The sequence below is a fragment of the Xyrauchen texanus genome, chromosome 8 (assembly GCF_025860055.1).
Source record: "Xyrauchen texanus isolate HMW12.3.18 chromosome 8, RBS_HiC_50CHRs, whole genome shotgun sequence".
NCBI lineage: Eukaryota > Metazoa > Chordata > Actinopteri > Cypriniformes > Catostomidae > Xyrauchen > Xyrauchen texanus.
In genome coordinates, this window is record NC_068283.1 from 7,215,528 (window position 1) to 7,240,769 (window position 25,242).

Sequence of the window (25,242 nt, forward strand, 5' to 3'; positions counted from 1 at the left end):
CTCGCTGTTTCAGCACGAGGGATTGAATGTCCGTTTGATGCATGCTGTGACTGCGTGAGAGAAAATGAAAGTTTACAGAGGTTTAATAATAGTGCCATATTAACCTACTATATTTAATGCTGAATACAAATGTATAATAATGCTATGGGGGAACAAAATCCTAATGTCAAATGTCATGTCTGGTTTGATTTCATCAGTAAATGATTATTATTATTCTGGATAAGCATGCACTTCCATTAAACATGTATTTTTGAAAAGAATATTTAGATGTAATCAGAGACAACATTATTTTAGATAATAATTCATTATTAGCTACTGTTTCCATTTGGTGTCACCATTGCCCTGTTCTGGGCTGATTGTTAGTCCCAGTACATCGCTTATGGATAATTTAGCACTTTTAAGAACAGCACTTTTAGCAAAATTTGAAAGGAAAGGAACTTTTTTGCATATTTCTTTAAAGTAATCATAATAACAAAAAACTTTCAATCGTAACTTTTCTTGATTCAGGATTAGATTAAAGAATTGTGAACCGAACTGCGAGTTCAGTATCGCAAATCGAAGCGAATCCTGAGATGAGTGAATCGTTATACTCCTACTCATTAGCACAAATGCAAATAAAGTTGGGAAGTTTGCTTCAGTTCAGCATATCAGGTCTTTTAAACTATCCATTTCAATGAAAATTGTAAAACTCTGATATAACATCAGGTCTTCAAGTCCCTGCTTGGATATTTACATGTTTACATATATCATATAAAGTGTTTTAGTAATACACATACATTTATGTAGATATATTTAGCTTTTTATTAATATGTATTGATATATTACTGCATAAAAATGAAAAATTGTATATTAAATTGATTCATTCTTTCATTATTTTTGTAAAACATGCCTTAATTATTTATAACTGTATTTATACTATTTGTATTTATTTATTTATTTATTGTAATATTTATATTATAGAATATTTATCTAGAATATAATACATATTTTTTTATAAATAATTTTGTTTTAGCTATATCGCCCATATCTAAGCAGAAATATGTGAGGTTCAATTGCTATATGCATAAAAAATAACAACTCTAAATTTCAGACCTACCCAAAAATAAATGGAAAAAATAAAACTGAAAAATACTAAGGAGAAACATAAGTGTTAAACAGAGCTGAGCAATTAGTCACACACTAACCCCAGCGGTGCCTCCTAGAAGATTAGTGAAGCATTTCTGACAAACTGTGGACAGAGATAAAGGTGAACAACAGCCCCAGTTCACAGAGCTCGTCGTTTAAGTGGGATGACAGACCTTTCACACAGTTAAACCTCTCCACACTGGAATGCAGAGACTCAGGTTAGCCTGTTCTCAAGACCCCAGATGAATCCCTTGTCTTCTCCAGTGTCCCATGCCGTAATCAATGAAAGTAAGAATTAGCACTCCAGATTGGTACTAAAATGGTACTAAAAATACGAAATTTGCAACAAAGATTTAAAATCTGGTTGTCACATTCCATAATTTAACAAAAAAGTCATTGGAATCCCATTGGAACAGATAGTCCCACCCCAAGAATCACGCCATTGGTTGAGCCAATCAGACTGGTCAGCATTCTCAAACAGAGCCATGTTTTAATAGCACCACTTTTGTGGGGGCCAATTATGAATGGCCTAGTAGTTGTTGTTTCTACTTCTTTAGCTGAGATAGGGGAAAGTAAAAATTACACACTTCCCACTTAAGAACACCTCATACCAAATCTCTAACACTTTTAGTCATTTTCTTGGTCTAGACCCCTAAGAATGCCAACAGTGACAGTCTGAGAAGAATCAAGCAAGCTCAGCGAATGATTGAGGGAGGTACAGAGAGAAAGAAGAATTAGAGTTGAGTTTGAAGAGATGCAGGTTTGGTACGCATGGAGTCCATCCTGCACTGCCACTGAGGTTTGTGATGCCCTTGCACTGCTCGGGGTTCAGCATCACAGCATGTAAATAAATAATCGCTGCAGATGGGCCAGGAAAAGCGTGTGGTCACTCGTGCAGCCAACTAAGAGCTCTGCCCCCTCAACCGCTACAGATTACACTCAACATCTGCCTAGATGCTTAGATCACAATGCCAAAATTAGTAGTCGAAACCGATACTATATACCAATTTCAAAAGCTGACAAATGTAAAAAGCTGATAGTTGGAATATGTAGACATTGTATCTGTTTTAAACAAATACAGAATTATGGTTTATTTCTAAAATAAAATTTGTTTCAGAATATCCACTGAAAACCCAAATAAGTTGACTTTATTGATTGACTTAACTCATTCCCTCAATTGAATTGAGTAATGGTGCATCCAAAACTTGTGTAATAAAGTTCAATTAACTTGGTGTTCATGTAGAATGAACTTAACTATTTAAGTTAACGTAACTATATGCAAGAAGACTGAACTCACATTTGCTAGTTAAATATTGCTGTTTCAACATAATAATTTAAATTGAATGCATTCTCCACAGAAATGCATACATACTGTACCTGTTCTTCAGTTGTACATGCACAAGTTAACAGGGAGTTAACAGGGTTTAACTTGGCCAAAGGGGACACAGCTCACCTTAATGGTGTCATCACACGAAACAACTATTTGCAACAAAATAGCATAAATAATCATACAAAAGAGCTAAAACCTCTATGATTTCTTAATTACAACTATTTATATGCCCTAGAAATTTCTAGGGATCAGGATGTCTCAACAGACTTGGGGATGGTCTCTTTTGACTTGGGCCAATAAACAACCACCTATGGCAACACCCTAGCAATGCCCTAGTAAACCGCCAAAAACATATACATATATGTTTTGGGCATATAAAAACATAAAAGATGGGTGAAAGTTAAATATGAATGTGACAAATTAAGCTAAACCAATGGCATGTAGCATTCAAGACTTTCTTCAAATAAGCATTTTTTCCATTTAGTTGAGACAAAGTGACTGTTTACATTAAAACCTCACCAAGATGAGCATTCGTCAGCATTCTGCACACATGAAACTGAGCTTTTGAAAGAAGTAGAAAGTAACAAAATTTTGCTGGTACCAAATTGAGTCAGTTCTCAATACAACCAATCCTGCTGACTGGTTTTGTTATCATTTAGTTTTTTTATTATTTTAGTACAGACTTGGTATCAAAGTACCTGTACGATGACATGAATACTCAAGTCTCAAAAGAATCCAAGCATTACATTTCTAGAAATAATACAAGACTCCTAAAGTTAATCCATTCAGTAGATTATCGAGGACAAGAATCTTTCATCCTTCCTTTCATCTTGTGTGCCGCAAGTCTTGAAGGATTAGGGTTCATTTCATCCACAGCAGAAGAGAAGGAGAGCTGTACAGGTCTGTGACGTCCCTTAAAAGGGTTAGTGAAGTTAAGTTGGAGTTGCACTCAGTGGTCATAAGAAAGGGGTAAAGGTTGAACACAAGATTGCTTTTAACACCAGAATCTTAAATTTGGAAAACAACGAGTCATCCCAGCGCCAAATGGCTTTTGTGTGTGAGTGTATAAACCCATTCCACACTGGCAAACCAATGCTAAAACAAACATTTCAAATGACCGTTGGTCTCTCAACAACGGCATGGTTTAAAAGTTCAAAGATTGATCAGTCTCTCAGACTAAGTTGAAAAGTACGCAAAACTACAGTGTCCTGAAAGTCTCCAATAAACCTTTAAATGACCAAGTTTGCATTTTTTGTTTGGAACCACAAGTCACTTTAATATGAACCACTTCAGCACAAATGCCAATGTAATTTAAGATGATTCAATTTCCTTTCGAGTTCAGACTAAGAACATTAGATTCATGGTTCATGCATTAATGCACAGCTGCAGCATCCAGTTTCACCAAATGAGTGAGATGTAGTCCAGAATGCAAAGAGGGAAGCAACAGAATTCACATACAGTTTTTGCTATGCCTTTAAATTTAAACACAAGGTCCCAAAACGTTTCCAAGTGATTTGCAATTCTGTAGAGGGATCGTGGCCGTGTGCCGCTGTCAAAGCCTGGATCATTGGCTTCTGGAAATCTACACATATCCAAACCAAACACATTCCATGTTTTATGTCCTTAAGAAACCAATCCTGGTTTCCCTTTTAAGGCGGGTAAAAAATGAACTCTGGGAGAGGAAGAAGCCAATCCTGTACTAATGAATCAGTAATGGAAGTCTGCGGGGTGAGCGTACTGTGTGTGTGATAGATTTCTCAGCTCGGGGCCTCCGGGTGTCTGTCGGTTTCAGAAGATCCGTGCAGTCAGAGGGCCAGTCCTGCAGTTGTGCGGTCAGCCTGTGTCACGGAGGACAGAGAGGAGCACGAGACACGCTTTCATCTCCGTGCCAACTGACGGGGCACAGCAGACGCAAAGCCAACCACTGGGGAGAACAAAAAGGAGACCTGCAAGAGAGTTTTTACACAGAGCATTGGCACGCCTTTTCTTTTTCACGGTGAAATTGACTGATGGGCAGAAACACATATGGATTTTCAAATAATTGGAACGCCCATCATTCACTAAGTTCCAATGTATGTTTCTTTGTTAAACAGGACCTATTGTGGGAATCAAATCTCCCTTGAACTCTAGAGAGAGAGAGAGAGAGAAAAAGAGTTCATTGTACTATGAAAATATACTGAACATTTCAGAACTCAAAACCTTCCAGTCCAAAAAGACTATTTATTGAAGAAGAAAAAAAGCTGCAAATATGACTCATTCCCAAAAATTCCCAAAGTTTCTGACATCAGAAGCCTAAAACATGAATATATGTATAATAAACATTTACAAGTCAATAATAAGGATTCTTTTGTGATCATGTGACAATCTAATCCAGGTTTTCCAAAGAAGCTGCTATTGAAGGACGGGGCAGTAAAAAGAATATTTGACGACACTGCTCATTTCACAAGCGAAGGAGGCGTTTATGTTTAATTCTAAGGGTCAGAGAGAGGGTGAAAATTGGTCATAAATAAGACAAAAACTACATCAAGAAAGAAAAAAAACTCAACTGAGGTAAATAAGTGGACCTCAGAGAAAAAAGCCACAACCAATATATGATATGACTCTTCTAAATGAATATCATTTACTCACTTGAAGCCCACATCCACTTATGTTTTTGTTAAAATATGCATTAATTTCACTACGTTTACTACTCTCAGCCCAACTAGAACAATAGTTTCCTCTACCGAAAACGCTGTCGATTACCGCATACTTTGGAAAACGATGACATTAGGAAACTGTTGCTAATGTCTTAGACACCTTCAAAGGTCTTTGTGGATCAGTTATCAGATTAATCGGCTTAGTTAGATTAATTAGATAATCAGATTAATCAACACCTTAGTTATCAGTATCAGCTAAAGCTACTATCTGTCGACGTCTACTCTCAGAACATTTTACCACATTTAATTCCATTCCAAAGAGTTTGTGAGGACTGAGTGAAGCAAATCTATTTGCTGTTCCCATAGAGGAAAACTTCTGAACTGCTTCATGACGAAAGGGGTGAAAACACTTTAATTATACATGTGCAAGAGATGAGCTCAAAAACTATAATTTGATAAGTGAAGTGCAAACATGTTATGAAGCAGTAATAAAAACAAACCGTGGCTGTAACAACAGACTGTCAAGGTCTCCGAGATAAATTAGAGGTTGTAAATATAAATTACTTGCAAGCTTGACAGCTGTTTTTTTTTTTTTTACAAAACGTACACCATGAAGAAATTCTATATTGACTTTTATATTCACACATTTCCAGGTACTGTTTAAGAATGTTATACGGGCTAAAAAATTTACTTTCATTAAAGGTGATATTTCCTTGTTATAACACTTTCTTCTAACCCATCTTAATATGTAGCCAGAGACATCTATAAATATGCCATTTGTAGGCTGATTTTGAATGTTGAGAATCATTCTGTCACAGCAACACTGACTAAACCAACGGCTTGAGTTTTGGGAGTGAATATCTGTTTGTCCAACTATTTGAAGAAGTGAGGAGTGTTCAGGAAACCTTTTTAAAAGTAGCCATTACAGTATTTTAGCAAATTCTGGTTGTGTACACTTTAATATAAATCCAATTTGCAGTGTCACAAGCCACCATTCTAAAGTCCAAGGTTGTGCAAATGGTAACAAGAGGAATGCTTTTCAACTAGGATTGAAACGAGAGGTAATTTCCTCTTACTGCATCCTATTATGTCTCTTTAAATTACTAAACGAGAAGGAAACATCTGCTTCAGTCCTGGGTTTTCCCGCTACAGCCAGCAGATCTGGTCAATTGTATTGGTGGCATCTGAAAATAGCAATGGCATTCATGATGCCTTTTGTAGGCCGCAAAATCTGCAGCTTACTATTTTGAGACAGCTCACCTATGCCTCCAAGTTGGGCCAATTTAGGCAACACTAAACTGACATTTTAGGTGTATTACAGCAGTGTGCAAAGCAAGATAATAGACACTGTGCAGAAGACAAAAGGTATTATAGCATGCAAATATTCCATGCTCTGCGTGCCCAACCCAAGTGAGAACAGAGAAAGGATATGAATATGAATATGGGTGTGTGAATAATATACACAGAGAAGGCAAATAGAAACACGAGTCAATGCTCCATTGCTGAGCAGTAGTACCATGATGCCATTTCTTTGTGACTTCTGGTACCCTAGATCTTCTTTTCTCAATCCAGCATTGAAGGAATAGTTCACGGCTGTCAAACTCAGTAAATAAGGACAGAATTTAAGTTGAACTTCTGCTTTTAAGCAAACTGTGAGATCTCCACTACCACACTTCACTTCATGAACAATCTGCCATTTTTCATGCTACTTGTGACCAAATCCATGAACATACTTGAACAGACACTCCTGATGATGATAGAGGACTAGAGACCAATCAGGACATAGATATTACAATGTGATATGTAACATAATGATGATAGAGAGCCAGTTAACTAATACTTGTATCCAAAGTCACCAACATTTCATTTATTACAGGTTCAGTCATCCTTGACTATTTTGATAAAGGGTGCAATGGTGATTTGTAAAGTCTCATTCCTTAATATTTGAACCAGCAACTTTTTGGGTACCAGCCCTGAGCTTTAGCCACTACACCACTCTCCCTCGTATCTTGGTTTTAAATTGTGTAGCACACAGCTGTAAATTAGTTATGGAATGTGTTACATTTTTCCAGGCCATATTTACCCCCAAATTAAGAGATTAAAGAAAGAGGCCAACTTTAGTACGTTTATTAGATAATTCTCATTACTATGAGTATGGTTGGGTATCGAGTTCGATACATTTTAGGCACCGACCGAATTGCCTCTAAACAATCGAGTATCAAACAATGTCTTGTCGTTCGGTACCAAATTCCGATACCTAAGGATTTAATCTCGTGAACGTCAGTGATAAGCATGTAGCATGCTAGATGTGCACAAATCTAAAAGTGCTTAGGCATCAAGTAAAAACACTAGTTTACACCGGTTACGCCCAGAGACGCACGCGTGAGGCTGTAGGGAAGCGCTGTGAATACTTTCCGATACACTGTATCTTGTTAAACTGCACTTATCCTTAGGGTTGGCTGAATTAACAGTTTAGCTTTCTTGTTTTTTTTTTTCCTCTTCACATTAATGTTATAGCATCTGCCCCTGCCGACCCTGGCATGAGGAGACCAGAAGGCTCAGGAGATGAGTCTTGGAGCCTGTAAAAAAAGTCAACAAACAGAAAAAATAAAACCAAAATGTTTTTGAGGTAATGTTTGTAATCTTGTTAAAATGGATTTCATAAAATTGTTATTAAAAAAAATATAGTTTAGAAACTGGTATCAAAGTCAAGGTATCGGTATCAAAAAAAAATTGAACGTCACCCAGCGCTAACTATGAAGCAAAATAAGTCAAAAGTAATGTCTTTTTCATTACTGTAACGTGAAAAATATAATTATATATGATTTGAATTATAAAGAAACTATCAGTGATGGTAGTATTTGTTGTACTGCTTTTAATATATGTTCATTTATGTTCATGTTTTTTTTATATGTTTTTTTTTTTTGCATTGTGACATCATTTTTCTTTGCAATGCATGGAGCAGCAGCTTAAACTGTTATTCAGCACTGCACACAAACTCATACACAGGAACATACTACACATTTTGTTCCCAGGAAGGAAAGGAAATTCACACCCCATGCTTTGTTCATAATAGTTCTTTTATCCTCTGATCCCAAACTTTCCTCGGTTTACCTAGAAGGCTCTCCCACACATTTCCGCAGTGAAGACGTGCTGCTGGCATGTGATTGGCCGTATCGGTTAGAGACTTTCTCGCGGTACAGGAGATAGGGTGACAGATTAACATTGGGCGGCACTAGAGCTGTTCTCTTGCCCTCTATTCTATTCTCTCATATCTGTTTTTTGGCTCACGTCCATGCATTTCCATATGAAAAGAGCAGGACGGTTTCAATCTCTCCCGTTAAGACATATTAAAGACTCCGTGAAATCAAAACTGAAATCAACGTTTTCTGGCTTTTAGTCCATGTTGGCTTTGCTATGCCTTATAAAGAAAATATAAAATAAGCTTTAGGCAGATGTACATATTTAAAATGTGCAGTCTTTCTCCTAAAAGAAAATGGACCAGAATTTTTGTCTCATCTTGCACTAGACATATTTTTGTCCAATCAAATGCTTTCTAGAATGAGAATGTCTTGCAGGTTAACTTTTCTTGAGCTAACTCGATCTGTACTGACAGAAAGTCAAAGCACTGCCCCCAGTAAATGTCAGAGGAGTAAAAATGTGATCTTAGAGGAAAAATGGAACATTAGAATCACACTCGGCACTGATTAAGTAGACTTCCTGGTTTCAACACAGGACGAGAACCCAGGAGTCCCATGCGACCAATGCAACACGCTTCCGGTTGCATCACAGGAGAAGGTAAACGTGCTTGAACCCATGCAAACATTTCTGATGGGAGCTGCCGCATGTTAGTAACTCGACATGATGGGGCTGATTCAGGTTATTGGAACATTTGAAAGCAAAATTACGACTTCCTACGCAGTACCTGCTGAACACATTCAATGCCCATTAGAGTATAGAGGCAGCGCTGCAGGGCACACATTCCCTCAAGCTGACATCATCTCTCCTATTCATCATGTCATTCAAGTTCAGAGTGTTATGTCACAGCCTGGACAATGGCTGGCACACTCAAAGCAGTAAGAATTCAAGAAAAATATCAGCGTAACACTATAAAGCTCCAGCTCAAGGCAGCTGTGACTCATAAGTCACACCGTATAGTGTTCTGAAGCAATCCTGACCCATTTTCCTGGTGTACTACCAGGTTCTGTTTCTGGCATTCTTGAGTGGAAAAGAAAAACATGCCCAAGTCCCCTGCTGTAGTCACGTACAGTGCAAGGCGCAGGTAGTGGGGCTTAGGCATTAATTGACTGCAGTGTTATGGAGCTCCGCTCTAGGGTCATATTAAGAACTGTGTGCTCTTAAAAAGAAAATTTCCATTCTTGAACATGCCAAAAAAGGAAGAAAGGCTGAGCATTCACAATGGATGCTGTTTGTGCATGTACACTATTAGTTAAAAGTTTGGACTAACCTACTCATTCTTGATTATTAAGGTTTTCCCATTTTTTTTTAATTATAATAAATTAATAAAAACTATGAAATACCACAAATTGTAGCAATTATGTAGTGACTAAAAAAAGGTAAAACAATTCTGCTGCTGAAATCGTTTTGTGCTTACCGAATTTTGAATCACTGTCCCCAGTGGCCAAAGAGGGAAGTGGACACATGTGGGCTTCATTTTCAAGGTGAAATTCCCACAGAGTTGCCAAAAGCAAGTTATATTTTTATTTGAAAATTATTTAATATATTTAAGAGGAAGGCGTGCAGTATTTAATTAATTCTACCCACTAACCCTAGACCCCAACCCTAAACCTAACTGTCACCCAAGTAAAAATGTAATCTTACAGAAAAATGAAAGCTCTGAATTATGTTTACCACATTTCTTTGAATGTATGTGATTACTTCCTGGGACCAGCACCCTTGATACACTTGTTAGCTGCTTTTCCTTCAAAATCAACTCATCCATTAAAAAAACATTAGTGATGGAATTCATGAACAAGCACAGTTTATATTTGTCTAAAAACTAGGCCTAATTTTGTGCATTTTAGCATAAGCCTTTAGATCAAAAGGCTTTCAAGATCACGAGCAACAAATTCAGTCAAGAGTGTTGAAACTTTTGACTGTTTGTGTTAGTTCAAAAACGGCAAATTGCCATTTGAGGCACGCAAGGTTCTTTGGTTTATTCAACAGTATTCTGGCCTCAGGCAGGACTGTAGCTTTCCTCTCAGCGCAAGTCATCTGTGTCTGGAAGATAAAGTCAGAATCCTCATTCAGAGGGACAAAATAATTGCAGTAATCTCGAAGCTTATCTTTCACATGCTAAATACTGCGTCTGTGTGTCTGATGGACACAACAAGGATGAGATAAGCCATCCAGAGAGAAAACAAATAGGGTGAGGACAAATACACAACATAAATAGGACGTTTTCAACCATTGTTAAGCTTGAATGCTGAATTTTTCTTGCTGAGAAAGATCTTGTTTTAGGACTCTAATTGACAGATTTCATATGGAGGTCATTTAAGGTTCATCATTTTCCAGAATTTCTAAGAAAACCTCAAAATCTTTCCATTTTTCAGATGATTTTGTTAACAACTCTTACATTACCTGTTAGTAGCATGATCTTAAATCATTTATCAAACATTTAGGATAGCACACTGTATCAGCAGCACCGAAAACCCGGGTTCTCGTTCCGCGTTAAAACCAAGAAGTAATCGCGTTCGCATAATCAATGACAACCACAATTCGGAGCTTCCATTTTCCCTCTTAGATTACATTTTACACCACTGACAGTTAGGTATAGGATTGGGGTATGGGTCAGGGGGAAGAGTTAATAAAATATGCTGTCCTGTCCACTGTTTAACACAATTTATAGCTAAAAACAACTTGATTTACAACTCCCTTTTAGCCATTTCACCCACAAACGGGAGCTCACACATGCTCTTATGTTCAAAAACCCTTCCCGCTTTATTGCTTTGAATTTCAGTTAGCGGAACGGTCTACCTACTGTTGCTGAATTCACTGCGAGATCAGACCTTTTACATGCTTCTGAGATGTTTCTCATTACCAAACCAATTAAACATTCAGCAAGCACGCGGTAGACTCAACAGGCAACTGCAACACAGAGACCAAATTTCACAGTTGGTCTAAAAGGGTTTTATCATGTTCCCTTCAATGTGTCCCCCTCTCAAAACTAGACAATCTCATTAGCTTCCCCTGCTGCCATCAGTCATGGTGGGGGTTCACGGGATATTAAGGAGCATCACATAAACATGCAGTTCAACCACTGAGTAATGAAAGAAAAACCACTACAGTTACTTGCTGAGAGGATCAAATGAAACTTGTGTGTGGCTTTAATGTAGAGGGCCGTCATTACAAACAGAGAAACCATGGCTGCTTCTTTATGATCCATCCAAACATGTGTCCCATTTGTTGTAAATAATCAAAACCACATTGGTACTTCACAGTAATTGAAATGAAAGTAGACACAAATGAGAGTGAGTGCTGATGGGGAACTTGATGAAATTCTGCTGCATTGATCTGAGGTGCTGGAGATCTGTAAATAATTTCACTATGACACAAGACATTTATATATATTCATTTAGCAGATGCTTTTATCCAAAGCAACTAACAAAATGATGAAGGATACAACACAAGCGATTCATTTAAAGGAGACTGTAACACGAAAAGTGCTGCATTACAAAGTTTAAACTGCATCAGAAAAGTACTAGTCAAGACAGAAATTAGAGAGCAACAATATATATATATATTATGAGCACTGTATATGGTCACGTGTTCACGAAACAGTTGTGTCTTCAGCCATTTTTTGGAAAACAGAGAGGGAGTCTGCTTATCGGATGGAGTTCGGAAGGTCATTCCACCTCTGAGGTACAGTGAAGCCTGGGACAGCGATTTGGTGCCTCTTTGTGTTGGTACTCATTTACAGAATGTAGACTTTTGGTGGGAACGTAGCTCTGAAGGAATTATTTTAGGTAAGCTGGACCAGACACAGTGACTGTTCTGTATGACAGTATCAGAGCCTTGAACTTAACAAGAAACTCTATGACTGAGCTGAGGTGGGCTAAGATCAGTTTAAGCAAAGCTGTTATAACTAATTCATCAGGTTCCTATGTCTTATTATGACTCAGGTGGACTTGTAGTCTGTTCTAACTACATAACCGTGAAAACTGGAGTGAGTAATTAAACTCATTCTGTTTTCCAAGAATGGTCAATACATTTGTCAAAGAAGACAGTTTTACTATGGATAAGTAATGCGGCAGCAGGAAGAGGAGAAGAAACAGAGCCAATATGAAGAGAAGATAGACTGGATGAGTAAATCTTCATCTCCCTACACCATGTTGAAATGAATCAAGACATTGATAATCCATGCTGGGATCACTCTCAAATCCTAGTTTTTATGCTCGAAAGCCCTAAAACCGACATTTACTTGTGATAATAGCAATTATTTGTTTCACAATTGGGCCTAATCGTCACCCAAATTTCAAAATCGTGACAGCCCTTATCATAGCCAATCAGAAGAAATTTGATATATTGCACCAATGATTTCATGAGATTTCACTGTGGACAGGGCAACCGAGTGATGCCATTTATTGTAGTTTGTCAGTTATAGTTGGTTAGGACAAAACAACTGCTGCTTTATTGCATAGGTTACAACAACTTTTTGACACTAATGTGTTTATTTTTCGATGTTAAGATATCCCATCTATGCAGAGATAATAATAAGTAGGTATTAGCAAGTTAATTTCCGCAAAAGGTGTAAAAACAGTGGCTCTGTGACGCTATCGCAACATTGACTCAACCAATGGTGTGAGTTTGGGGAGGGACTATCTGATTATTTAATGACGATTGTGGAGAGTATTCGGTAAAGCTTGTGGAGCTAACATTGAACAGTGCCTTGACACCCCAATGCGAGTCATATGGAAGCCCCATAATAGTGCAGAAATGACACACATCAGCTTTAAGCTTGGCTTGAATAACATGTTTTGCTCTTGTAAACATCCCAATATTAAAAGCAACACAATTTTGAGGACCAAACATCTGGGAAAATGGAAATCGTAGAGCAATTACACCATGGATTATCATGCAACATTATCACACACACAAACTAATACTTGTAGAATCCCAACCCATATTTGGAAGTCCATCTGTTATTGTGAGGGTGGAAAGAAAATAGGTCAGGGAGCAAATATCAGTCCAGCAAAAGTACAGAATCGGCAACAGGCCTACATCCGATCCTACGTCCTCCTGACTCAGAGAACTTTCCACGGCCTTCACCCTGACATGAGCACGGAGATCAAAAATAGGTAATACATTTACATTTACATTTATGCATTTGGCAGACGGTTTTATCCAAAGCGACTTACAGAGCCCTTATTCCAGGTTGCCCCCCCGGAGCAACCTGGAGTTAAGTGCCTTGCTCAAGGACACAATGGTGGTGGCTGTGGGGCTCGAACCAGCAACCTTCTGATTTCCAGATTACCAGTTATGTGCTTAGACCACTACACCACCACCACTCACTAATAAGAACAGAACATGATAAAAAGTAAACATTGGGGGTCTCTCCTTTAATGCCATTTAATCTGTCCGGGCACCATCTGGGTCATGATTTATTAGTGTCTGATTTGGGGTGAAAGCAATCCTGTGATGGCAGATGTCAAAGAAGAATGGCGCAATAGATGCATTCATCATCGACGGATCAGAGGGCGTTGTTTGTTGCATTGGGCGCTGTGTCAATGCGCAGCCTTCATGAGCACGTGTATAAAGCACAAGGTGATGAATTAGTGAAGCTGTGAATTTCAACAAAGGATCGTGGGTAATCTGACAGGCTGTGGCGCAGCCCCTCAGGGACTCAGACAAAGGGGCAGGGACGAAGGGGCGGAGGCATGCTGGGTAGGCTCGTCAGCTAGCCAGGCCTTCTCCAGCCTGAAGGATGAGGGCCACAAAAAGCCCGCCGCGTGTTAATGACTGTATGAAAGCGTTTATGACCCTAAGCACACTAAAGATGCCTTTATGGAGCAATTACTCAGCCAGCATGTCGCTCGCACAATGGCTCGGGTGTTGATTCTGGGTTGAAAAGACAAAAGAGGAGGTTATACCAGAGATCGCCTTGCGACCCCGTCATTCCTTGAAGTGGGTATGTTATCTGTGTATGTTTACACACTCTTGGGAAAGAATAGCGGAGGTGGCGCTGGGTTATCATACTGACCTCTTGCTAGCCTTGAAATTCTAACCCTGAAGCTTGAGTCCAAGCACAAACCTGATTTTTTTCCCCTCAAAAACCCACCTGTTCATTATAAAATGAGATATCTTGGTGACCAGGTGTTAAAACAACTACATTTGTATTTCCTGAAGGAAACAGGCAAGGCAGCGAAATAATCCTGTCCAAGATTTAGCTAAGTTTAGGTTTTAGGCTTTGGTTCTGTCGGAGACTGAACCACTTCTATGTAAATTAATGGGAGAAATTGGAATGCCTAATCAAGAAGTTCTCTCAATGGTCAATGGAAGTAGAAAGGAAGATCCACCTTACAGGTAAAAGAGCCAATCACCTTTTAGATACAGACATTGCCTGTCAATTATAGCAATACAAGATGGGAAAATTGCGTGTTTTAACCAAGTGTGCCGCACAAGCCCTCAAAAGTGAAGCCAAAACGTCTCGATCGCCCCTCGGTGACTGGTCCTAGTATAGGTCATAAACCCCGCCTCTCCATGTTATTCAACGGGACATGAGACCAACTAAACAATTAAATTACACTTCACATATCTTTTTTCCAAAGATAGTTTCTGTCATTTACTGTAGTTTCTATCATGTTGATGTAATTTCAAGTGTTTGTTTTCAAAATAAGTTTGTTTTTAGTTAGTTATTTGATGCTATAAAAACGGTGCTGTGACATCATGATTGACAGCTGTGATTGACAGGTTCTCTGAGTGAAGTAGTCACTGAAGCACCAACTGACTTTTTTTCGGGATCCTCAGAGGACTGAGGAGATTGGAGCTTTAAATGTAATATCTAAATTTCTATAATTAATTATTTCACACCATCATAAGTCAAAAGTCAAAAGTGCAGGGGCGTGTGCTTGCGATTGATTCAGCGAGAGTGAGGGCGGGGCCTTGATTTCACGGCTTTACTTCCTGCTCACTGCTGCGCAGGTCTGGTCCCGAAATCGCAACTGCGCAGACTCAAGTCCCAAGATGTCAGCGCCATATTGGGACACTGGCAGGTTCAGTTCTCACCAATGGAAAAGAGCGAAGGGGCGTCGTCCATCTTTTATTACAGTCTATGGTTTTAACTTAATCGGAGGTAAAGAAGAACAATTTATGATTCCAAATTTAACACATTGTATTGCTGATTTGAAATATGTTCTTTGATTGTAATATAAAAAACACCAACTGTTTTGGAGATTTCAGTCTTTCCCCATTCAAGTAGATAGGAGCTGCACTGGCATGACTGGAAATAACCTCCTGGGAGAGTTCCAAAGATGGTAGACAATGGACTGACTTGCTAGAAAGACTTTGGTTCGGTGTAAATTAAAAGTTGCATCAGAGCTAGGCTAGGAGTTTAGAACAAACCCTAGTTAGAATGTTTGAGGAATATCAATACAGTGCTGCCATGCTTTCTGAGTAGCCAGCTTGATTTTATTGACTCTTTCCCATGCGGCCCAGTAAAAAATACAGCCAACCTGCAATAACTACAGACACCATCCCAATAAGAGGACACAAACTTCAAAAGACAAACTCATCTGTGTTCTAATGGATAATTACTACTAGTATCTTCACAAACATGTAAAAAGGTCACCTGAAAGGTAAAAGGTATATTTAGGGTTAAAGTCATTCCAGGTGTGAATGCATGGGAGAATTTCCTGCCAGTGCAGTGATCCTCTCATGACGTGCAGAAAAGTAAAAGACCAAAAATTACATTGATAATACGCATAGTTCTGGCTCCAGAATGTACTTGGATGAAGCTTGTTTGAAGTTCCTGTAAATTCAAATAAACATAGATGTGAATTCTTGGGCAACGTAATGTGAGAACACTGACCTGCTGAACATGCGTTCCGGCATTACTGTGCAAATGGCCCAAGGGGGCCCAAGGGGGCGACAGAACTACCATAAAATGTTCACGCCATTACACCACATGTGTTATTATTCCCGTAATTAGATAAGCATGTCCACACTTTAACCAACTTGCTCAGCAAAATGTTCTTAAAACTGTTCTGCCGTGACCAGGGGTGTAAAGTACTCACGTTCCTGTAATTAACTGCTTTTTCCCAAGAAATGTCTTTAAGTATTTAAAAATTTGTATACATTTACTTTTACTTGAGTACATTTTAAGTGCTGTAACTGTACTTTTACCGTGCTATTTTCCCACCATCTGTGTTCTCTACTTCCCTGTCCTGATTTTATTTGTATCTATCAACATGATTGGCTAGAGAGAGTCTCGTAACGCCCTTGAATCTTGAATCACTTGAACGGCAGCTGCAGATCTGGCGCTATCTTTTATGGATGCCTCAAGCACAGTTCAACAACACAACAGCACCTGAAAGGGCTTTTCGCACTGAAAAAGGCCAATTGCTTGATCCTGTCATGCGAGTTTTGCTTGATCGTGTCATGTGAGTTTAACTTGCTCAAGCCAGATATCAGCATTAATCCTGCCTCTAATTTGAAGAAACATATTGAGGTAAATTTTATATTTCTGCTTACTAGATTCTGTGCGTCTATAACGTAGCCTGTAATTTAACTATCTATCACTGAGATTATTGGGTTGCTGTGAGAGATTAATGTAATGTTATCTATAGGGCTGGGCAATAAAATGATCTACATGTTTATCTTCAAAAAAAATAAAAGAGAGATGTTCACAATAATGATGATAATCTTTTGAGTAGTTTTCTATATTTAGCCTATATTCTACATCTACAACAGGGGTGTTCATTACATCAATTGTGATAGCAAGACAACCACTGCTTGGTTGATCTAGATAAAATATAAAATATTCACTTTTTTTTTCCTGACTTCTGTCTCTGCATGCTGTTTGATTGACAGGCGCTAATGTCTGTATGCTAATGCAGGTTCGCCCCTAAACGGTCAAATACATTTATAATTCTGCCAGTGCCGTCTTGATGAGACATTAATTTAAAAGCAATTGGTTTGGTCTAAAGTGAACATATGTTGTTGGACATATCAAATGTTGGACTTGAAGTGTACATGTAACCAAATCGAGCACTGTCTAGTAGGCTATGTCATAAAAATACTACTAATCAAACAACACTAACAAGGAAATGAGAAAACCGCTCACTATTTTTGGCTGAATAACTTGAGTAGCTTTAAAAGTATTAATGTAATAGAATACATTTTATAATAATATTTTTAATAATACTGACCCCTGATGTAGAGTCTGTGTTAATTGGTAGAGATGATAAAATAATTTATAATTATGCTTAGCCTTAAAGATAGAGAAGTATCAACATTTGCAGAGCAATACTTCAGATAGAACATTCCACCAGTCACAAACTTCAGAACATTGTGCATCATGCATTAGAATGAGAACACAACTATTTCTGGGCTCAAAAAATACAAGAACCAAATCACTGTTGAACATTGTATCTCAAAAGGAGGACAATGTGGTCCCTCATGTGCTACTTAAAAAAAATTGTTCACTCAAAAATGAAAATTCTCTCATAATTTATTCACCCTCATGCCATCCCAAATGTGTATGACTTTCTTCTTCTGCTGAACACAAATTAAGATTTTCAGAAGAATATTTCAGCTCTGTAGGTCCATTCAATACCAGTGAATGGATGCCAAAATGTTGAGGTTCCAAAAAGCACATAAAGGCAGCATAAAAGTAGCCTAAATCCATGTGACTCCAGTGGTTATATCCATGACTTCTGAATTGATATGATGGTAGAAATGTTTCTCCCTGCCCAGTAGATTGGGATATGCATGAAGAATGTGAATCACCAAAAACAAAAGTAGAAGAAAGTGAAATTTAAAGTGTAGCTGGGAGGAGAATCTCTAGCAAAACTTGACATAAATATTGATCTGATTCTCACCACACCTATCATATCTCTTCTTAAGATGTGGATTTAACCACTGGAGGCACATGGATTAGGCTACTTTTATGCTGATTTATGTGATTTTTGGAGCTTTACAATTTTGGCACCCATTCACATGCATTGTATGAACCAAAAGAGCTGAAATATTCTTCTAACAATCTTTATTTGTGTTCTGCTGATGAAAGAACGTCAAACACAGCTGGGATGGCATAAGCGTGACTAAATAATGAGAGAATTAAAATTTTTGTGTGAACTATCCCTTTAAGGCTTTATGTGGCGATGTGGCCCCTGTACCAAACAACTGCTCTACCTTCTTAAGTGATCCTCCTTTTTTTTTTCCATTCCTTGCATTGTTTTGAACATATTTTATGCGCAACAGTAGTGTAGAGCTGGGTATTTATACAGATTTCATAATTTTGATTCAATTCCCATTCACAAGCTCACGATTCGATTCAGATTTCGATTCGATTCAATATTAAAGAAACTCTTTGCTAATGCTATTTATTATACAGGGGACCTTCTATCTTGGTACATTGTGAAATTATTAATTTGACACATTTTATTTCATCATTGGTTTTTCATCATTTTGGTCACATTTTAGCATTTTAAAAATGCACAAACTCCATGTATTCCATCAATAAATATGATGTTTAAATATAATCAAGAGTTAATTGCAGATATTATATATGTATATTATTACATGTTTATTATTTACATGCATAATTTGTACTATTTGCATAATCTTAGCATCTTGAACAATTCTACACTGAATTTTTACTATAAGGTGCTATGTGTTCAAACTAAATGTAATTAACAATTATTTATATAAGACTAGTTATTTTTCTTTCATCAGGCTTCTAATTATTTAAGCGAATTCATCATTACTGTGATTTGGTCAATTAAAAAAATATATACTGTTTCGACGGACCTATAGTGCAAAATTTTTTTGCAAGTGCGTGTGCTTTACTTCTTAGGATCTCAGGATTTAAGAAGCGATATTAAGATTGTTCAAATGAAAATTGCGATGCATCAGAAAATCTATATTTTTACCCACCCCTACATAAATTTGTAGGGCTATGAATTGTGACGTGATACTGTTCAGGAGGCAACAACCCACAAATTCAAGCTTGTAAAGCTAATGTGTTTGCATTCCCGGACGTGCGTTGGTTTCTTACTGGAAGATTTCTTTATTTTATTATTACTTTCAATAAATTGAACTATTATTGATCATTGGTGTGTTTTATCATATTACTGATGTTATCATTTTATATAAAGCAATTAGCCACTCTGCTTCACATCATGCAAATCTACACCTATTTTACAGTAGTATAATCACTGTTACACACAGCTTTGAGAAGCTTACTGCTTTAATAACTTTCTTTATAGACTGCAACAGAGAAAAGACCCCATCCCTCTTCTGATGACTGTCAGTTTGGGAGGTCTTATGGGGGGGAGGGGTATCTCTCTTCCCCTTTACAAACTCCCACTGGACCACATCACAGAGAACACATGCTCTTCATGCTGGAGTTGAGTGAGTGGGTAATGCAGTACAGCATGCTCTCAATGTACCACTATAATGAGATAAAAGTAGAGTAAATTCAAAGGTTGAGTCGAGTCTGTTGATGCTATCAGGACCCTGTTGGCAAGATGTTTCAAAGACCAATCATGTTCCTCTTGTGGAACATGAACCAGCACAAAAGATAAACATCCAGGAAGGACTAATTGGTGGGACTGGGGAAAGAGGCATGAATGGGGTTCTCCATTCACTCAGTCCATTCACATAGGATCATTAAAAAGCAAAAGACATGCTTAACCATAACAACAGCCACCCTTTATTACTGTTGAGCTGACAAGTGGGTCCTAAACGTTTACTCTGAAAATAACTCTTATCATTGGAATAAATGGGCTTCAAATGTGTTTGATCAACGAATATCTGCCCAGAATCTGCACCCACACAATTCCGTAGAAAGCACTGCAAATTTCCAGAGAAATAGTGGGCATTTCACCCAGTTTCGGTATGCACAGGCCGATTTCAGAAGCTGAATTTCGGTTGCAGAATTCACAGTGTTTACAGTCTGCGAAGAAACAGTCTGAAGAGAATCTTTCTGAGGTCAACAAAGCCTTCTTCTATTCTATGAGCATCATCGTTTTAAAATTAGTTTGTTGAGGAAAATAATTAAAGAGCATCATGTCTAAAGCACACCCACAATTAGTTTTAACCAATCATCAATGCTCTTCAACTAGCCGAGTTCTATAAAGTCAAGAATTGCATAGATGTGCGTGAACAGCAGAAATATCACAAAACGAACACCTTAGCCAAATAAAAATGTAGTCAAAACATTTTGTCATCATTTTTAGGCAAATCAAACAAAACCCTAGTAAGTATAAATTAGCCTTTACTCACTGCTTCTACTGGCTTTGACCTTGGCTAACAGTTTCTGTGTTGTGGTTAGATCTCCATTCTTGACCGCTTGCAGAAGATCCTGCTCTTTTCCCATGATCTCCTACCAGCCAGAACTCCACCAGTGTTCCACAAGAATCCTGCTCCTTCTTTACACCTCCATCCAGCGGCGAGACCGCCACATGAACCTATCCCAGGATTCACTTTTCTGGTAACACTTGGTCAGCGTAACTGACAGCCAGATGACTACCGGATAATACAATCACATCATCAAAATCAACAGACCGTCAATTTCAGTGATCTGTCTGGTTATGGATCCGGAAGGCCGGGGAAATGGAAAATCTATTTTTCTCAATGAATTCCTTACGGTTTTTGACTCTCAAGTTTCTAGGGCCTATTCTGGGTAGTTGGTTTGGGTTTCATGGAGCTCAGTTTCTGTAAACGAGAGGCTCTGTTGATGCTGTTGTTTAGAAGGTTGGGAAGACTGGAGCGGAACTGTTTGGTCCTGAAGACCAGAACCTGAAAAAGGAGTCGGCAAGAAAAACAGTACTGTTAATACACTAGCCAAGTAGAGAGCACAGCAAAGCTATGAAAACAGAAGACTACTTTTTACAACCCAATTCCAAAAAAGTTGGGACACTATGAAAAATGCTAATAAAAATATAAAGGAGTGATTTGTAAATTAAATTCACCATTTGCTATATTAAGAGCACAACAACTACACATTATATGATGTTTTACCTTGTGAATTTTATTGTGTTTTTTTTAATGTACAGTAATTTCAAATCAGATGATTGCAACACACTCAAAAAACATTGAGACAGGGGCAAATTAAGACTAATAACAATTTGCTGAGTTGAAATAACAAGGCGATGTGAAACAGGAGATGTTAAACATGTGAGGCAATCGTGTCATAGTACTGTAAACTGTATAAGGAGCCTCCAACAACAGCCAAGTCCTTCAAGAGTAAGGATCGGTCAAGACTTGTCAATTTGCCAACAGATGCTTCAGCAAATAATCCAGCACTTTGAGAACAATGTTCCCCAAAGACAAATTGGAAGGATTTTGGGCATTTCACCCTCTACCCTGCACAATATAGTTAAATGATTCAAGGAATCTGGTCAAATCTCGTAAAGGCAGTACCGCGACATTCTATAAGCAGACTATGCAGTCTGCGTAAGGCACCAACTGCCTAGGTGGGCACCGTCTTACCCTAGGAGGTCACCAGAAAGTCCACCGGCTGCCTTTACCTGCAAATTATACGTGATTCAAGGCCCGAAAGCAGATGTGAAACACAGATGATCACTTCGCTCTCATATCATGTGAACACCCCCCCCCCGGTCAGATGATCGCAGCGCGCATCATATACTGCCATCCAGCACCGTCTTTTCCATGGAGGTCCCAGCATTTTCCAGCAGGACAACTTCAAACCACATACTACCCAGATTGCAAGTGCATGGCAATGTAACAGAGAGTATGGGTGCTAGATTGGCCTGACTGCAGTCCTAACCATCTCCAATTGAGAATGTGTGGTGCACTATTAAGCTCATTAGATGGCAACAAAGATACTGTACAATCACTCGACTGTCCCAACTTTTTTGGAGCGTGTTGCAATCAACTGATTTGAAATTACTGTACATTAAATTTGCAGGGTAAAACATCATATCATGTGTAGTTGTGGAGCTTTCAATATAACAAAGGGTGATTATAATTTACAAATCACAAATTTTTGTTTCACTCATTCAATCACTCATTAGTGTTTCACTGTCCGTGTGCAGATTTTTTGCTTCAATACAAGTCTCAATTTGTGCTCTTTAAACGGACAATGTTTCAATGTGATTGATGGGGGTGGGTCCCCCTGAAGTGTTTTGCCGCTTAAATACGGGACGTACAGGACGTCTTCAATTCGGCCAAAATACGGGAACCCTAATGAAGGTTTGCTTCGGCCACAGTCAGCAGAACACTTGTTAAGAATGTACAACAGGACCACACACTTGCAATGTACTGGCCAACTCTCCTTTTGTGTACTTGCACAGACTGCTTCAGGCACTAATGTTTGAGGTTTGTTTCAATCCCTAACATGAAATATGAGCAATAGTAATAGTGATGATTGCCTTAGCTGTGAACCCTTAAAAGTAGTAGTGAAAAGAAAGCCAAATGAAACACGGCATGCCAACAAGACATTTTTAGCTGACAACTCACAGATCAAATCACAGGCTTAACGGTAAGCCAAAAATCATACAGCAAAGCAAACGCTGGTCATAAAGTGCGGTCAGTAAAATTCCTCAGGAGTATACTGTTTAGGGGAAAGAAAACAACAATAACCATGCCCAGAGTAGCACATGTCTCCACATTTAGTCTTCAGGCAGCACCGTGACTCGGTTATAGTGTGAGCATTACATGAGCATAATCTGGGGCCTGGGTACCTCTGCGAATATTGACGCTGACAACCACTCCTGGAGTCGTGGGTTAGAGTTCAAGGCGTGCTGAGTGACTCCAGCCAGGTCTCCTAAGCAACCAAATTGGCCCGGTTGCTAGGGAAGGTAGAGTTACATGGGGTAACCTCATGGTCGTGATTAGTGGTTCTCACTCTCAATGGGGCACATGGTAAATTGCGCGTGGATTACGGTGAGTAGCATGAGCCTCCACATGCTGTGAGTCTCCGCGGTGCCATGCACAATGAGTCACATGATAAGATGTGCGGATTGATGGTCTCAAAAGTGGAGGCAACTTGTCCTCCGCCAACCGGATTGAGGTGACTAACCACGCCACCACGAGGACCTACTAACTAGTGGGAATTGGGCATTCCAAACTAGGAAAAAAAGAGTAGAACAAAATAAACAAAATATGAGCATAATCTGTCCTCTGTTATAATAAGGCACAGTCTTGCCTTCTCTACAAGACAGTGAGGGAGTAGGCAAAGCTGTCATTCTTAGTAGCTATGATAATGTCTTCCTTTTTGTTTCCCTCAGGGCCAATAGTCGGCCTTTTCATGCGATTTCACTTTGTTGCCAAACTGCTGACAATATAGGAGATTTTTGAGGCAGGGTGGAGTGCAGTTATGATATGGCTATACTCTTTTGATTGGACTTTATGAGCATGTTTACAAATGCTCATTATGGCAGGGAAAATTACAGCATATTGCATCTATATTTGAAGTTATATTTGGGTCCCAAGCCAAGAAAGTATAAGAATGCCTATTTTAGAGGATGGAAAACATTGATTGACATGACATCAGTGTTAATAATGACTCTTCTTTTTAGCCAAAGCATGTCACAGTGCACATTTTACAGGTTCAGTTGTCTTGATGTAACCTTCGTTGATCAATAACACAATGCTGACAGTCCATGGTTCAGTTCTTGCAGGATTTGAACCTACAATCTTCAACACAGATATTTAACCAGCACACCAACATAACACCATTAACCATAAACATGCAATTACAGACTACAATCAGCGAGTTAATGCTGCTAGTTAGGGTTAATTTAACCAGCAGTTTGCAAATATGTCAGAATGGTTGATCTAAGTATACGTTTATATCAGTTTGGTATACTTCAATCAAATAACTTGAGATAAGATCCTTGCCATAGTTTCCACTAAAAACACAGTTTACTGCACTAAATCTTGGTTTTAACTCCACTGCCATCAGAAAATAAACATATTCTGGAAGCTTCTCACACCATTTTAAGTATCTCGTCTTAATGTATTACTATTTTAAACTACGAGCAACCGCTGTAGTTACTTTGGTATTTTGACGGACACTATTGGTGATTAATCGTACGTGAAATCTAAAGAGCGAAAGAATTGGAACTGGTTGAAAAACACAATTTGAAAACAAAAATGTAAAACAAAATAGTTGAAATCCAGCCAGATTTTTTAAAACAAGATTAGACTTTAATCCATTAGTCAGTCCAAACAGTACTTCTTCTTGAGTTTTAACATACTCACCATTAAATTCGTTTAAACACTCATATTTCGCTGTAGGTTTGTTGTCATTACAGCGGGTCCGGGATCAGTGTCTCTCCAGTCCCGACTCACTCAAAGTCCACTTCAAAGTCAACTCGTAACAGATAAACACGCTTTACTGTTCATGTGAACACCCTTGGCTGCTGCAACTTTCACTCAAGTCTTTAAAAAGTTGTTTTCTCTTCATTCCGTGTCGAGAAACTTCATACTTAGCTTTGGCAGCGATCTGCATGAGTGTGTGCTGAAGGCTCCAGCAGCAGTAGAAGAGTCTGGCGGCATCGGATCGGTCCTCCCAGTGGGAGGGTGCAGCTCTGTCGCCCGCTCGGCTGCAGCTCTGTCGCTCTGTCGCCCTCTGGATGAGCGATCCGATCCGCTGCCACTCACTGAAGCACTTTCATCTCTACTCAAACCCTGCCAATTTGTGAACAAGCAAATTATTCATATTTTTTCTTAACTAAAAATAAAAAAAAATCTATATTCTTTACAATATAGCTACAATATAGCTCATATCGTTATATTTTATTGAGTATTTTTAATAAGCAACATAAAATACATTTGTGATTTCTCTTAATTAGAAAATACATCTATTTTTATATATGTTTTACCACTATATAATTTTATTTATATTTTATAGTAATAATAATAATTTAGAGTAACATATAACAATATAATTTTTCTTGATTAAAAACTACATATACATATAGGCCTACATATACATATACA

General features: G+C 38.4%; 1 protein-coding gene across 5 annotated transcripts in view; it reads right to left on the bottom strand.

Moving 5' to 3' along the window:
• Positions 1-24,750, bottom strand: part of LOC127647620 (caskin-2-like) — an 85,921-nt gene extending 61,171 nt beyond the window's left edge. For all 5 annotated transcript variants that reach the window (XM_052131979.1, XM_052131978.1, XM_052131976.1 and 2 more), the window contains exons 1-2: positions 24,502-24,750; positions 20,557-21,072 (exon numbers count right to left, since the gene is read on the bottom strand). In XM_052131979.1, coding sequence (XP_051987939.1) covers positions 20,557-20,650 — 94 coding nt within the window. In that variant the 5' untranslated portion in view covers positions 20,651-21,072; positions 24,502-24,750. The remainder of the gene's footprint in view (positions 1-20,556; positions 21,073-24,501) is intronic.
• Positions 24,751-25,242: the final 492 nt, after the last annotated feature.